The following is a 17,414-nucleotide window of genomic DNA, read 5'->3' as shown; positions in this document are numbered from 1 at the left end:
CACCTGTAACCAGCCGAGAGATGATTAAAGACCGAGACAGGTGGTGTATTCGGGAATCCTGAAAAAGAGTCAAAAAAATGTCACTCTCTGCAACAGAGATTTCTAAAAGCCAACATCAAACAGATGAGGGTTATCACGGTTTGGGCACTTCCCCAGAATCTCGAGATTCTTCAAGGAATAGGGTAGCGTCTCAAGTCATCAAGAGTTAAGAATGTATCCTAAAACCCCGTCTGGGAAGCACCACTTTAAAAATAACCAATAAAAGATGCAGCTTCCAAGAATACTGCTAAACACATAATGGCATGATAAAGTATTTAAAAAGTTAACTAAAAGGTGGCAGTCTCGGGGCGCCTGGGTGGCGTAGTCGGTTAAGCGTCCGACTTCAGCCAGGTCACGATCTCGCGGTCCGTGAGTTCGAGCCCCGCGTCAGGCTCTGGGCTGATGGCTCAGAGCCTGGAGCCTGCTTCCGATTCTGTGTCTCCCTCTCTCTCTGCCCCTCCCCCGTTCATGCTCTGTCTCTCTCTGTCCCAAAAATAAATAAAAAACGTTGAAAAAACAAAATTTAAAAAAAGGTGGCAGTCTCTCACACGTACATATGAATGCGTTTGACTACACGTAATCTGTAAGGCAGAAAACTATGGTTTTATCCGAAGGCAAATGACATATAGGGGAAAATATTTGTGACTTACATCACAGTCAAGATGAATTTTTCTAATATGTCGGGGTTCCTATTGATCGATTGTTTTTTCAAAGACCAACCATCTAGTAGAAAAATGGGCGGTTCCTGAGAAAGGAAATCCACGCGCCTCTTAGATGGAGACATGGTGAACCTTATTCACAGTAAGAAGATGCAAAATGGGATTGCACTGCAATATCACTTTTCAACTCTCTGGTTGGCAAAGATAAAAGAAAGTTTGGTGAGGCTGCAGGGAATAAGCTCCCTCATAGATTGTTGGCAGGGGTGTAGATGCATGTGCTCTGTGCTGTGTGACAGGTGCTATGTAAATGTCTGTAGAGAGAAGCTTGATAATATCTATCCAAACTACAAGTGCCATACCCTTTGACTCAGCAGTTTGACTCCTAAGAATTTACCCTCTGGATGTGATCGCATATGCGCAGTGTGTCATATATTGCATTATTTGCAACACTCTGCTGAAACAAAAGACGAGAGGCAGCCTACATATCCATCTGTGGGGAACCAGATAAATGACTGTACATCGGAATAGTCCATCCATCGGAATATTCCTCAGCCTTAGAAAAAAAATGAGGATGCTTTATTCGAACTGATCTGAAATGATCTTCAAGATACACAGAGTGGAAAAAGCAAGACGTAGTAGAAATGTAAAGTCCTCTACTATTACTGTTTTCCAAAGGATGGATGGGAGGAATATGGCTCTGTATGTGTACTTGTTTGGATCAACATCAAATATCTGTAAAGGTATACCAGAAAGTCACACAGCACTTCCTCCAGAGAGGAGCTCCGGGCACCTGGAGGGTGAGGATGTGAGAGCCCCATGCGTTCCTGGAACGGAATGGGGCCACAGGGTCCATGACTGACTCTGTGGATGCTAGTGGAGGGCTGGCTGCAGGACACACACTGTGGCAGATGCCGGGGGTGCAGGAGTTCGTAAAATGGACAGAAAGAGGAAGGAAGGAAGGAAGGAAGGAAGGAAGGAAGGAAGGAAGGAAGGAAGGAAGGAAGGAAGGAAGGAGAACTCAGGTACTTTGAAGAATATTAAAAATGGCATGTGGAGGGGCGCCTGGGTGGCTCAATCGGTTGAGTGTCTGACTCTTGATTTCAGCTCAGGTCATGATCTCAGGCTCGTGGGATCAAGCACTGTGTCAGGCTTCATTCTGAGTGTGGAGCCTGCTTGGGATTCTCTCTCTCTCTCTCTCTCTCTCTCTCTCCCTCCCTCCCTCCCTCCCTCCCTCCCTCCATCTCTCCCTCTGCATCTCTCCCCCACTCATGCTCGTGCTCTCTCTCTCTCTCTCTCTCTCTCAAATAAAAAAATAAACCAAAAAAGGAATGTGGAGAGAGTAAGCAGGAATGGCAGATCTATTACTGTAGACAGGGTGGCATCAGAGAAGGTGTCATGTCATCTACGGACCTGGGGTAGGAGCATCCAGGGGACAAGTGCCAAGGCCCGACAAGGGGTGTTTTGAGGACTAGTAGGGAGGCCAGTGTGACTGGAGCAGAGAGAGAGAAGAGGACCGTGACAGGCGGCTGAAAATTGTCCCCACATCAACCACTCTCCAGGAGCAGCACAGCCTGCCTGGCCTGCGGGGGGTGGTGCCCACGCTTCCGGGATTCCTGAGGGAGACTCGTCCCCTTTCTGAGCTGCAGACACTTGATCGGAACAGCTGTAGAACTGGGGCAGGTCAATGGGCCGGTACATTCCACATTCTGGGCTGCGATCTTTTAAGTCAATACTTATTATGACTTTTGTCTGTGAAATCGACCAAAGCAGCCCTCTGACAATTCCAGAGCCACAACCCAATTCCCCACAGCACAGACAGTCCTCCGTCCTCCTAGAGTCCCCGTGTGCTTTGGAAGGAAACGGATGCAAACGCCTATTATAATATCGGCTCTTCCCCTGCCCGTGCACTCCGCGGACGGAACAGCCTTCTCCACTCCTCTTTCGAAAGGTGACCGGGCCCCAGCGGGAGCATTTTCTCTGTAGGACATGTGCTCTGTAAATTCTCTGGTCACACTGGGGCCTTGCTCTTTAAGACAACAAATCCCCAGAGGGAGAGGCTTACAGCTTGCCTAATTGGACAGTTGGCCGCATCCAGAGAGAAGTGTTTGCAGAGCGCATTGAAAGCTAGCCCAGGGACCCACGTGTTTGTTCAGCATCCGCATGGCAAACAGCAAGAGCCTTCCTTGAATGCGGGGGTCAGAAAGGGATTTCCCTCAAATCTGAGCAAGCCTCTGGGGTGATGGCTCACTCAAAAGGCTGTAGTGGAGGAAAGGGTGTTCTGGAATATTGGTGCTGGGCCTTCCTCTCCTCTAAGATGGACACAAAGAGTCTTTCTGCATTTTGCTTTCTTGCAGCAGAGCCCGCCCTGGATTACTGACGGGGTCCTGGGCCTATTTCAAGGTCCAAGTGTCTGGAACCAGAGCCCGAAGGCCAGCTGTGGGGAGCAGGGGGTGGGAGAAGGGGGAGAGGCCCACTAGCTGTGCAGAAAACGAAGACCCATGGCTTTTATGCACATGATTAGTGATGAGGAGCTAGTTGCCTGGCAACAGCAGCCCCTTCCCCCTCCACGCGTACCCCTCAGGCTGCGTGTAATGTTTGGTGACATTTTTCTTTTCATAGCAGAGACAGGGAGTAGCCCCCTTCATTAGCTGAAGATGCCCACCCCCCCCCCCCTCCAGCCACAACCGGCTTATTGATCAGGCTCCTATTTAGAAATCATTCCCCCAAAGCACTTAATTATTAATTGCACATTAATAATTTCTGTACCAAGATAACGCTACAGATAGCTGTTCGTGGAAGCGAAGAGCTTAGACCAAGATCTGACACACAGAAGTGCTGCAGAAAAATTGGCTGCTCAAATAATTAACATTCTGTCTTTCTTCTAGGAGGTTCAAGGAGTAAGATCTACGCTGGGCAGATTTTACTCTTTTCAGAGCCTTGCTGTTTTCTCAGACTCTCAGAATACTATAGTCAGAAGGGTCCTTCCAGAATCCCCTGCCCAGCTGCCTCCTTTTACAGACGGGGAAACTGAGGCCCAACAAGGTGAAGTGACTTACTTCGTCCAAGTCACAAAATTCATGATGCCGCGGAGACCGAACCCAGACCTCCTGGCCCTCGGTCTCTTTTCCACTACACCCCCGGCCTTCACAATGTAGTGGGACGTCAAAGTCTCACCAGGACGCCATCAGAAATGCAGGTCTGTGATTCCCACCCTCCTTCCCTGCCCGGCACTAGTGAGAATCGGCATCTTCAGCGGCCCCCTCTGACCACGCAGCGGGGGCGGCTGGAACGTGCCCAGCAAAGCACTGCGGACTCGCTACCCTTCACAAGTAAATGGTGCGACTATCAGGGCAAGTCATCATTTCCTTTTGTAAGATGGGAAGTTCAAGGCTGACAAAGGTCAATTTCTAGTCCAAGAGCGGGGCTTGAAAGCCACAGCCCTCTTCCCACACAATCATCACCTGGTTCTCCTGTGCAACAGACGCGAGACTGTGGGGCCTCCTCCCCTCGTCTTACACTCAAGGAAACCAAACCTCAGAACGGGTCAGGGGCCTGCCCAGGGCTCTGCCTCCTGGCTACAGGCGTCACCCCGGTCCCCGGGGAGGTCCGGGAGCGATCACAGCTCTCCTTCCCTTTCCCCCACGGAGGTTTATCCTCACCAACCTGCTGAGAAACGCTTTTTAACACGTAAGAAGATTGGTGTGCTGAATTCATTTCAAATACACACGACAGAAACAACATCTGAGCCTTTGGGTTGATTATCTACACAGAACAGACTGAGGGGGGTTAGGGGCTGGAAAAGACCGGGTGTGGGGACGACAGGCCTTCTCTGTTCCCGTCCTGTGAGGAAAAAAATAACAAAGGCGGCTCTCAGTTGCTGGTGCCCAAGTGTGTGAGTGAGCACTAGGGGGCAGAGTTAGCCCAGGAATGGGAGAGCCAATGCGACTTGCCTTTGGTTTTAAGGGTGGTTTCAAAAGAGGGAGCTTGCAGCTGTGAAGGGTCATTGCCTTTAGTACGGCCTTAGTCAATAGGTTTCTAATTGGGCTATTAATCTGGAAATAAATGTAAAATAAGAAGCCCAGAGGGTGGGTTGAGACTGGATGCAATGTGAATAATGAACAGCCCACGAATGAGTTCTTTTCAAGGGTCAATAGTCTCCTAATCTTTGTTCTTCTTCAATGTGAATTGACTCCTGACCACTGCTTGGCAATTTGTCATAAAGCAGTAGGTCTAAGTATTAAGAAACATCAAATAATACCTTAAGAGTTTTCTAGTACGTGGCCTCTGCAACTGGAAAACATAAATAATAATTTTCTTTGGGCAAATTAATGTGACTGCACACACGTACCAACTCACAGATGCCCCTCCTCGCACCCGCTCCCAGCCTGTGTCACCACCTGCGTGGAACCGTCCCCACAGAGGTGAAAGGGCAACAGCAAAGCACCAGATCCCCTGAGTGGGACTTACCCCCGATAATGCATGACTCAACCATCTGCCAGGCAGCGGCATTTGGACGTATTCGGATTTAGCGGTGGCTCAAGCAGATTTCCTGATTTAGAACATCAGTAACTACCATATGACTATAGTTAACAATACCGTATTGCATACTTGAAAGTTGCTCACGGTAAATCTTTTTTTAAATTTTTTTTTAATGTTTATTTATTTTTGAGACAGAGAGAGACAGAGCATGAACGAGGGAGGGTCAGAGAGAGAGGGAGACACAGAATTGGAAGCAGGCTCCAGGCTCTGAGCTGTCAGCACAGAGCGCGACGCGGGGCTCGAACTCACGGACCGTGAGATCATGCCCTGAGCCGCAGTCGGACGCTTAACCGACTGAGCCACCCGGGTGCTCCCCCACGGTAAATGTTAAAAGTCCTCATCGTGAGGAAAAAAAATTGTAACTATGTATGGTGACAGACGTTATTGTGGTGACCCTTTGGCAGTATGTACAAATACCTAATCATTAAGTTGTACGCCTGAAACTAATACCAAGTTCTATGTCAATTACCCCTCAATTACAACAACAGAAACAAAAGCCGAAATGAAACAACGACCATAGGGGCGCCTGGGTGGCGCAGTCGGTTAAGCGTCCGACTTCAGCCAGGTCACGATCTCGCGGTCCGTGAGTTCGAGCCCCGCGTCTGGCTCTGGGCAGATAGCTCAGAGCCTGGAGCCTGTTTCCGATTCTGTGTCTCCCTCTCTCTCTGCCCCTCCCCCGTTCATGCTCTCTCTCTGTCCCCAAAATAAATAAAAAACGTTGAAAAAAAATTAAAAAAAAAAAAAAGAAACAACGACCATAAATGAGAACTCGTTAGATGCCAGGCACTGGGCTTTGCTCGCATGATCTCATTTCAGCGATACAAACGGTAAGATCCATACTGTTATTCTTCCTATTTTACAGCTGAGGAAATGGAAACTAAGTTCAGTAAATTGTCCAAGATTGCCCAGCAAGGAGGTAGTTCATGCAGGACTCAGCCTGAGATCCGTCTGACAGCAAAGCCCAGGTTCTCAGCTCTTGTCTTTCTGGAAGCCTGAGCAGTCCTATCCTGATGGGGAAAACCTGGGTCCAATACACTGATAGTACCTTCTAATCTGAGGATGGTGCTGATTTGGTGGGGGTCTTAGGAAAGTGACTGCACGTCTCTGTTGAATCTTAGGATCTTACAACGAGCTACTTAACAACTCAAGTCGTCAAAATAAGTGTAATAAAGTAAATGTTAAGAGACGTTTAAGGCATCAAGAGCCCAGATGGATGTACAGAGTCCAGGGCTGTGCCACTCTGAGATCTGCAGGAACCTGGGGCTGGGGTCAGAAGGAAGTTGATGGGATGAAAATGTAACAGGATGGTGTGAGGTGAGTGGGATTAGCCTCTCAAGCTCCTGGTTAAGAATATGGATGGGTCCTTCTGCTCACAGGCCCCAGAGTCGGGGGGCTGTAGATGTGCAGGAAGATGGCCACATGTTGGACAGAGAGGTGCGCCTTGGAGAAATGCTGCACAAGGCTGTCAGCTGGGGGGCAAGCGGGAGGAGGGAGATGGGTTTCTCAAGGGACTGCCAGAAGCTGCCTGCCACTGAGTGCCGGGGCGGCCCTGGGGCCTCTTGGTCAGCGCGAGCGATCCCAAAAGGGCAGATTCAACTTTGCCTTTTCTTCCTTTTTTCCCAGGGCCAGAGGGGTAAGCTGGAAGGAGAGGAATGGGAGACAGCAGGCCATGTCCTCGCTCCCTTCCCCACCCCCAGTCCCCCTAAAGCCGGCAGCCTAGCCTGCATTAGAGGCAAGGAGGAAGGCTTGGAATCAAATAGAAGATTGAAATTTTAAATTGAACAGAGCTGAATCTTAATAACTGAGGAGAAATCATTTTGCTAACTAAAATGATGAAAAGTTATAGGATCAGACTGATACACACACACACACACACACACACATACACACACATATATATGGCAAATGGAGCCTGCTTACTCAGTGGGGAAAGGGAGGTTTCACAGAGCATAACTGATAGATTTTTTTTGGGGGGGGGGACTCTATTTCATGTTTATCCCCCCAGAGAATTGGCAGTCTTCACTAAACCTGTTACTCAGAGGAAAATCAATAAATATTATATATTCTGCCACAGGTGAAAGACTGCAGCCCTCCCTTTCACACAGTGCAGTTACATCTTGAGCATGTAATGGTCACAGGGCTCTCTGGGAGCATTCTGGGTACCTCCAATAATGGTGGAAAAAGCCAAGCATTTCTCTTCTGATCAGGATTGTAATTATAGCTCTTCCGTTCTCACAGCAAGTGCTAGGTTAGGACAAACTCATCTTCTTAAGTGCCCTCCCTCTGCTCAAAGGTTTCTGGTCTCTGAGAGGTCTGGATCGATCCCCCCCGTGACTCTCTCCTGAACTTTCAGAGCTCATTTTGAATCCTGGGCTTCTGAAGGATGATGCGGGATGAACTTAATTTGCAGACAAAATGGCGATACTCACCCAACCCTGAGTTCCTTCCACCCTTTGCCTGTATAGACTTGGGCAATGCAAGAAACCATGAGGGACACATCAGTGGAGCAAAGGCAAGAACCCAGAAGCAGATCCAAGGACTGCATCACAATCCACTCTGTGATAAAAGGTGATATCATCAATCCATGGGAAAAGGAAAGACTATTCCATTAACAGTGCTTGGATGATTGGTTAACTACATGTGGAAAAACAACCATTTAAATTCTTACTTCACGTGCAACAATTTCCAATGGATTAAAGACTTAAAGATAATAAATGAAAGAACAAAAATGTAGAAGAAAACTTAAGTGAGTATTTATCAGACCTTGGATCTGGGGAATAACTTTTAAAGCATGACAACAATTAAGAAATCACATAGGAAAAAAATGATGACTTTGAATATATAAAAAGTTTAAATGCATACCAAGAAACAATACAAATAAAAAGGCATGGCGGTCACGTGACCCAGTAATCCCTGTTGCACCAAGTGACAGCAAGCCAGCAGGCAATATGTGAGTGAGACCATCATCCTAGGTCACCTGTTCCCTAACCGTGCCACCGGCTGATGGCAGATACGTGAATGAGCCCAGCAGAGATCAGCCCAGCCTGGCCCGGGTCATCGGATACATCCTGCTGACTCACAGATTTGTAAGCAATAGTAAATGTTTTTGTTGTTGTTGTTGTTGTTTAGAACACTAAGTTTTAAGGCAATTCGTTATGCAGAACTAGATAAATGATACAAAAGGGAAATGATAAGTTGGAACAGATACATGTAACAAATATGAAAGATAAAGATTAAAATCTTTAGTATGTAACGCGGTCTTATAAATCAACAAGAAAAACAACATCGGCCTTAGAGAAATAGATACAGGACAGGAGCAGACAAGTCATTAAGGAGGAAAGAGTAATGGCTACGAAACTAATACCCAAAATACTAAACCTCACAAAAGTGAAAGAAGTGTAATCCAAACATTAAACCACACATACATTTTTTACTTGCTGAATTAACAACAATGTAAAGATAGTCAATTAAATGATGGGTGTGGTAGTGTGAGGGGCACTGTCATACCTGAGGATGGAAGTCGAATTAACAAACCATTTCTGGAAAGCACTTTAGCAAGATTTAGGAAAAGCTTTTGGGGCAGATGCCGTTGGTTGGTGTGGGATACTGCATTATTGTTTCCAATTCCTCATCACGGTTCTTTGCATGATTTTGTAGTCCCTTCTCCTAGAAGCAAAGTATATTTTTCTTGCATATTGATGTTGCGATTGGCCTTGTGGCTGTTTTTGGCCAAAGGAATGTTAACAAGTGTGTGCTGCAAACAGAGGTCTAAGCATCCTCCACTTCCAAGTTTGTGCTCTTGCATTTCTGCAAGAAATGCAGCTTCTTGGGTATACCCGCCCCACAGCTGCTGGGTCTACCCGCCCCTCAGCCCGGGCCCCGGAGTGAACACGTGGATTTGGGGAAGATGAACTCGTGGCGGCAGAATAGTGTTAGAACTCGCCAAATCGCCATATAAAAGCAGACAGAACAATTAAATAGCAAAACCGAAATCCACAGACATTTCCAACAAAACCAGGTGAGAAAGTATCCCCGTGAACCCTGAACCAAGCCGCTGAGGATAAGTCATTGACAAGCACCAGACCTGCACGGTATCAGCATCTGTGCAAGAGGAAGCAGAAGAAAGCAGCGGGGCATCTAACAAACTGGAGAACAAAATCCCCCTAAAATATCCAAGAGGCATTCCCTGGAAGGCTCAGCAGGCTAATTTTAGAACAACAGCTGAAACTGTTTGCCTACTTCAGTTAGCACGTGAGTGCAGGGGACCGCAGGAAGGTCTGAAAGTCTGGAGCGGTCTAACCCCTGTGAACTCTGGAAACTCACCAGGTGGGGCTCCCTTCCTTGCGGATACTGCTGGGAACAGAAAAGGCACTGTAGACATGAAGGAAAGAAGGTCCGGGTAAAAGAGGAAGAGGGGAACATGACATGAAGATCTTACAAATCTTGCACTATGTGAAAAACAACAGAATAGGTAACTTTATGCAGTCAGAAAACTTACCCTGAGCAAAGCTTCCTTCTAAAAGTTCATACTTAATTCATACAAACATGAGCAACAGAAATGTATTGAGACCAAACCTCATGCCACGTTATCATAAGAAAAATGAGAATAATATCCTTCCAGATAATGAAAGCAGGCAGAAAGACTTGCTTAAAAAAAATGAGAAAGAGGGGTGCCTCGGTGGCTTCATCAGTTAAGCATTGGACTTCGGCCCAGCTCATGATCTCACAGTTTATGAGTTTAAGACCTGCATTGGGCTCTGTGTTGACAGTACAGAGCCTGCTTGGGATTCTCTCTCTCCTTCTCTCTCTGCCCCTCCTCCCACTCTCTCGGCCTCTCTTTATCTCTCTCAAAAATAAGTAAACATTAGGGGCACCTGGGTGGTTCAGTCGGCTCAGCTCATGATCTCACGACTCGTGGGTTTGAGCCCCATGTCGGGCTCTGTGCTGACAGCTCAGAGCCTGGACCCTGCCTCAGATACTGTATGTCCCTCTGTCTGTCTGCCCCTTCCCAGCTTGTGCTCTCTCTCTCTCTCTCTCAAAAATAAATAAATTAATTAAAAAAAAACATTATACAAATGAGAAAGAAAAAGGAAAAATGAAATTGAACTATTTCAAAACGAGCTAAAAGGCACTAAGAAATGTCATGAAGAAAATGATATAAAACATGAAAGAAAAAAATGAATGAGAAATAGAGAAACTCAGAACTGAAGGGACAGAGATCAAGAAGAATCAGAAATAAAATAAATGGAGGAATCCAGTGAATAGACACACAGATAATGCCTTAAGAGGAACAAAAAGTGAAAAGAAGGGAAATTTTAAAAATAAAAAAAAAAACTAGGAGATAAAGATTTGAAAAACAACACTACTGAATGAATACAGGACAAGAAGATCTAAAATACGGTGAGCAGAAGTCCCTACATAAGGACACAGAGGCAAGAGACTTGAACAAATACTCTCTGCTCTAATTCGAGAAAAGTTTTCTGAAATAAAACAGATTTGAAAGTACTTACTAAAAGAGCCCACTATGCATCTGAAAATATTGAAGTGGATGGCCAACACTAAGACATATACTAGTGAAATTTCTGGACATTACAAAAAAGAAAAATCTCTTTAGGCATCTAGGCCAAAAGAACACGTGGCTTATAAAGGAAGGAAGATTGTCAGCAGACTTTTTGATGCTATACTTTGCCAGAAAAAAAAATGGAATAGCATATTTGGATACTTAAGAAAATGTGACATTCAGGTATAAGGGCACAGACAAGCTGTTAGGAACATGCAGGAACTTAGGGAATATTATTCCTATGAGTACTTCCTGAGGAATCTATCAGAGAACAAGCTTTAGGCAACCAAAGTGACTAGAGAGAGTTTTGTTTTGTTTTTTGGGGGTTTTTTTTGTCTTTTTTTTTTTAATGTTTATTCATTTTTGAAGGGAGGGGGAGGGGCAGAAAGAGAGGGATACTCAGAATCCGAAACAGGCTCCAGGCTCTGAGCTGTCAGCACAGGGCCTGATGCAGGGCTCAAACCTACAAACCTTGAGATCATGACCTGACCCGAAGTCGGATGCTTAACTCACTGAGCCACCCAGGTGGCTTCCCTGCTCCTTTTTAAAAGTAGGCTCCATACCCAATATGGGGCTTGAACTCACAACCCTGAGACCAAGGGTCATATGGTCCACTGACTCAGCCAGCCAGGCACCCTGTAAGAGTTTGGTAGAAGGAATTGAACTGGCAAAGTTCTATTTCTTAACCTGGGTGGTAAGTTACAGGGGTGTTTGTCTTATAAGAATTCACTAAGGTATACATTTGTTTTGCATTGTTTTCTTTATTTATATTTTATTTTACACTAAAAGGTAAAAACAAAAACAAACAAAATGACCACACATGCAACCAACCCATAGGCAAGTCTAGCCAAACCCAGCCTAGTTCAGCCAGTCTTTAATTGTTCCAAGATGTGAACAAGAAAAAAAAAATGCTTATTGTTTTCTAACTCTTTTTTTTTTAATTTTTTTTTCAACGTTTATTTATTTTTTTGGGGGACAGAGAGAGACAGAGCATGAATGGGGGAGGGGCAGAGAGAGAGGGAGACACAGAATCGGAAACAGGCTCCAGGCTCCGAGCCATCAGCCCAGAGCCCGATGTGGGGCTCGAACTCACGGACCGCGAGATCGTGACCTGGCTGAAGTCGGACGCTTAACCGACTGCGCCACCCAGGCGCCCCTGTTTTCTAACTCTTAAGGTTGGGGCGATTGGTCACACACCCACTATTGTGAGTTTTGCTCTCCAATACAGTTGACTGTTCAGCAGCTATAACAAACCTCTTACTTCATGATTGAATCTGGAAGGGGCCAGATCCTTGTTTTCCTAGATTCCTTAACAGTTAATGATGGCTATGTGACACACACTGGAGATAACCCGTAAGGAATTCTGCTAGGAGGTTTGCAGGAAAGATTTTCTTTCCTAATTAGAGATGGTGGTTTACGAGGAGTCTCTCTCCCTGTTGTGGCTTCATACACCTCTGCTTTCCTGAACTTTGCTTGTGTGACAACAGAAAACTTGGAGCCATCTTGCCGTCAGAAGCAGCAAGCACATAGATAAAGAGTCAATATTCTGAGGGTGTTGGAGCAAAAAAAAATGAGTCTGATTTCTTGACTACTTCATTGAGTCTCCCTACCTTCTTTCAGACTTCTTGGTTATGCAAGTAATAAACATCCCAGTTGTTAGTTAGCTTTTGTGTTACTTGAGGCTATTACTTTTTGACTTAGCTTTAAAAATGTTTATTGTCTTTAGCCCCATATTCCTGTATCCATCAACTTAGATTAAGAAAGGATTCCAAGACGTAGTAAAAAAAAAAAAAATGACCAAAGTATTATCTATAGAGAGGCGAAATAGAAAACAATCTAAAAGTTCAATATAAAAGAATGATTAAAGTTCAGTATAAAAAGAATGTATCATCAATAAGATGATACATTATGCATATGTTAACATTCATTTTTTGGGAGATTAAGAATATGGAAAATGGCCATACATAATAATAAATTAATATTTAAAACTATATGGGTGCAGTGCCTGGGTGGCTCAGTCAGTTGAACATCTGACTCTGGATTTCAGCTCAGATCATGATCTCATGGTTTGTGAGATTGAGCCCTATGTTGGGCTCTGCGCTGACAGCACGGAGCCTGCGTGGGATTCTGTCTCTTTCTCGCTGCCCCTTCCCTGCTTGTGCTCTTTCTCGCTCTCAAAATAAGTAAATAAGCTTTTTTTTTTAATGTAAAAAAAAACCTGTATGGGGGAGGGGGTCCCTGGCTGGCTCAGTCAGGAGAGCATGCAACTCTCATGGTCGTGAGTTCAAACCCCACATCGGACCTGGAGTTTACTTAGAAAAAAAAATAATAATAAAACTCTATGGGTGATGCCAGACAAAATGGCAGAGTAAAGATGTCCCAAGTCCTCTCTTTCATAAAAACAATGGGAAAACTGGCAAAATTGTCAGAAACAACCAGAGAATGTTAATTCAAGAAAAATGATTGGACTGCAATAAAAACAGTGAGCTTTGTGGCATTTTAATTTGCCCTATTCTCATCTTGCTCTTCCCAGTTCTTCGGTAGCCTTGAAAACTAACACCCCACTGTCATGTTGAAAACCAGCAGCCTGGTAGCCACCGGAGGGAGCAGAAGAGGATTGGAGCTCCTTGAAAGACCCACGCCCAGAGAAATGTTATTATTTGACCTGTCTGGTGGTTCCCTGGAAGACTCCCCTCACAAGACTGTGTCGTTATTTGACTTGACACAGAGGCCTCCCAGTGCGGACAGCCTTTCTCCAGGGGCACTTGTCAAGAACAATCAGAGATGACGCTTAACGTCGATGGGTGCCTTAGTTGGTGGATAACACTGGGCAAACAAATAGGCTAACCAAAAAGCTGAAAAGGAAAATCTGGAGAATGAGATGCCCAGATGCGTAGGCGCCCATAAGGGACTTTGAAAAGCTTCAAATATGTCTGGGAGTCTAGGAGGCTGTGTTCGTGTATGTGGCTGTGCATATGACCAGGGCTGTGTGCATGCTCAGGGAGACCTAGAAAGGCCTAAGCTCTCACATCTGCCTGACCTGAAGGCTCTGTGCAAGCAGGATGTGAAAGCTGAGGCAGAGTTGTAAATTGCCCTTCCACTGTCTGAGTGTTGAAAGCATTGCCTCAATATGCACACAGAGGCCCTCAGCAAAAACTGGATGATGTATTGGTTCCAGGCGTTTAAAGAACTTGACCACTAAGCTAAATAGACACTGCCGTGACCACACCCAACAAAATAGACGGACTTTACAGAATGAGATCAGAAAGTCACCAAACAGCAGGGTGCCTGGGTGGCTCAGTCGGTTGGGCGTCTTGACGTCGGTTCAGGTCATGATCTCAGAGCTTATGAGTTCGAGCCCCATGTCGGGCTCTGTGCTGACAGCTCAGAGCCTGGAGCCTGCTTAAGATCCTGTGTTTCCCCCTCTCTCTGCCCCTCCCCACTCACTCTCTGTCTCTCAAAAGTAAATAAACATTAAAAAAATTAAAAAAAAAAAGAAAGAAACTCACCAAACAGCAGCAATCAAAAGCAATGACACCAGCAAAACCTGGGGTTTCCAGAGCTATCTCCTTATATCATTTTAGATGTTCGGTTTGGGACACACAAGGAGAAATATGCCAAAAACCGAACCTAAGAAAATATGGCACTCTTAGGTATATACTCAAGAGAAATAAAAACATGTCCACATAAAAACTTGTTTGTGGGTGTTTGTAGCGACATTGTTTATAATAGTCGAAAAAGTGGAACAACCCAGATTTTCATCAGTGGGTGAATAGAGAGTTGGAAGGCGTCTGTCCTCACAATGGAATACTACCCAGCCATGAAAAGGAATGAGGCACTGAGACGTGCTGCAGCATGGAGGAACCCGGGAAACATCCTAAGGGAAAGAAGCCAGACACAAAAGGCCACATATTGTGTGATTACATTTACAGAAAATGGCCCCAGTGGGCAAACCCATAAAGACAGAATGTCGATTAGTGATTTCCGGGAATCCGAGGGGAGGGAGGATGGGGGTTGACTGCGGATAGATATGGGGCTTTCTTCAAGTTGATGAAAATGTTCTGGAATTAGATGGTGGTGCTGGTTGCACAACTTTGTGAATACACTGAAGACCACAGAATTGTGCCCCTGAAAAGGGTGGATTTTGTGGTACGTGGATTATATCTCAATGACTCAAATAACCTGTGTGGCCGGTAGGGTCCCGATTTTGCTTAAAATACTGCATTTGAGGGGCGCCTGGGTGGCGCAGTCGGTTAAGCGTCCGACTTCAGCCAGGTCACGATCTCGCGGTCCGTGAGTTCGAGCCCCGCGTCGGGCTCTGGGCTGATGGCTCAGAGCCTGGAGCCTGTTTCCGATTCTGTGTCTCCCTCTCTCTCTGACCCTCCCCCATTCATGCTCTCTCTCTGTCCCAAAAATAAAAAATAAACGTTGAAAAAAAAATTAAAAAAAAAATAAAATACTGCATTTGATATGAATCTTGTGTGACTTCTGAGCATCTCCCGATTGCCTTCTTTCTCTTTGTTGGTCAGTGCACGACGCTAAGTGGCCTCTTCACTTCCAGACTCTGTTGAAATGTCACACCATGAGACATGGGATCTGGTTTCACATGTTTGATGTAAGTTGGAAGATACGGAAAGTTAGTCCCACATGGTGAAGCCTGACCCATAGGACTTAGGAGACAGAAAGAAGTGAGGCAGTCATTTCCCGTGTTTCTCCATTCCTTGGACTACTCTGACATGCAAACCTTTGCAAACCTCCCGGAGTCCCTCACGCCGTGTGAACACGTATCTGCCCAGCAGCGTGCTTGGACTCTATCGTGACTTGTCATGAAGTGGTGGCCAGCAGGATAGTGCCTCACAGGGAATTACTTTACATCTCTCTTGCCTCACGTTCCCTTTTCTCTCCACCCCGCCACCCTGAACTTGGACTTTCCAAATACAGCGTCAGCACTTCAGTACTTGTTTCTGCTTTGCAGAGCACCCAGGCTAAGAAAAATGAATAAAACACATACGTTAAAAAACTCGAATGAAACTTTTTTTTTTTCCTTAAAGTTGATTTATTTAAGTAATCTTTACACCCCGTGTGAGGCTCAAACTCACTACCCTGAAGTCAAGAGCGAGTTGCTTGCTCCTCTGACGGAGCCAGCCAGGCACTCCTTGAGTGAAACTTTCTAATATCAGTAGCAGGAACGGTGTGAGGGGCTTTCGTTTTGTTCTTTGCTTTCTGGTGTGATCCAAATGTTCGATAACGAACATGTTTTTCACAACTAGAAAAACAAAATGAAAACAAAACCCACAAAGCAACTGGGTCTGGCACACCTCCTCTAAGAGAACCCTTTTTACTTATCTGGAAATGAACCATCTAAATAATCTCTTAGTTACCATCTCTTGGCACTTGCTGAGCGTAGGTAAAACTCATTTATTCATCTGACAGATACATTTTGAGAGCCTACTATATGTCAGGCACTGTTCTAGGAAACTGCAATCTGTCAGACAACATCCTTATTCCTAGAGAGCTTATATTCTAATGGGGACGGTCAGACCATAGCTGAGCAAATTAAAAAAAAAAAAGTGTCAGTTTTGATAAGTGCTTCAAAAATAAAGCTGGGTAGGGGGATTGTGAACAATGCAGGTGGGATGGGGTGACACTTTGGTGAGGGACTGCTGCGCCTGAGGTGACGTCTGCGCCGGGAACTGGATGAAGTAAAGGAGACAACCACGTGGACTTCTGAGAGGGGGAGTATCCTTGGCAGAAAGAACAGCAAACGCAAGGGTCCCAGTGCTGGGCAGGGCATGGCGTGTTTGAGTGGGAGTGTCTGTGTCTTGACTGAGAAGCCGGAAGGAGGTCAGTTTGACGGGAGCAGAGAGGGGTAGCCGGGGAGGTCAGAGGTGCAGCAGGGACCCAAGGACGTAGAGCCTTGTAGACTTTGGTCCTTACCTTACTTTGGATCTGATGGTGAATGAGATCGGAAGCCATTGGCGGCTTTACAATTTTTTTGGATAAAATTTATCATTTTAACCATTTTTAAGTATACCGTTCAGTGGCATTAAGTACATTCACATTATTGTGCAACCATCATCACTGTGCATCTCTAGAACATTTCCGCCACCCCCAATTGAAAGTTTCTACCCATTCAATAATAACTTTCCATTTCCTTTCCCCTCAGCCCCTGGTAACCACTGTTCTACTTCCTGTCTCTGTGAATTTGACTATCCTGGCTACCTCCTCTAAGTGGAGTCATGCAATATTTGTCCTGTATATCTGACTTATTTCCCTAGGCGTAATGTCCTTAAGGTTCATTCTTGTTGTAGCATGGGTCAGAATTTCATTGGAAGGTTTTGAGCTGAGGCGTGATAGACCTTTACTTACATTTCAGAAGGATAACTCCGGATGCTTGGAAGGAAGAGACTGTAGGCAACAAAGACGGAAACACAAGGACCAGTTACAAGGGTGTTATAATCGCTTAGAGGAAAACGGACTGGATTTGGGTGGTAGTGGTAGAGAGGTTGGGACATTTCAGAATCGAGCTTTATTTTGACGGCAGAGCCACCCAGATTTGCTGATGGGTTGAGCGTCAGGTATGAGAAAGGGTAAAGGTGAGGGTGACCCAAGGAGTT

General features: G+C 45.5%; 1 protein-coding gene across 1 annotated transcript in view; it reads left to right on the top strand.

Moving 5' to 3' along the window:
- The window catches only part of TMCC3 (transmembrane and coiled-coil domain family 3), a 329,016-nt gene extending 314,909 nt beyond the window's left edge, over window positions 1–14,107 (top strand). Inside the window, exon 4 of the mRNA XM_023257310.2 lies at window positions 13,331–14,107. Within this exon, the coding sequence (XP_023113078.2) occupies window positions 13,331–13,354 (24 nt within the window). The 3' untranslated portion in view covers window positions 13,355–14,107. The remainder of the gene's footprint in view (window positions 1–13,330) is intronic.
- The last annotated feature ends 3,307 nt before the right edge of the window (window positions 14,108–17,414 follow it).

The sequence above is a fragment of the Felis catus genome, chromosome B4, assembly GCF_018350175.1.
Source record: "Felis catus isolate Fca126 chromosome B4, F.catus_Fca126_mat1.0, whole genome shotgun sequence".
In the NCBI taxonomy this organism is placed as follows: Eukaryota; Metazoa; Chordata; class Mammalia; order Carnivora; family Felidae; genus Felis; species Felis catus.
Note: the sequence above shows the minus strand (reverse complement) of the source record. Positions and strands in the feature narration are given on the sequence as shown.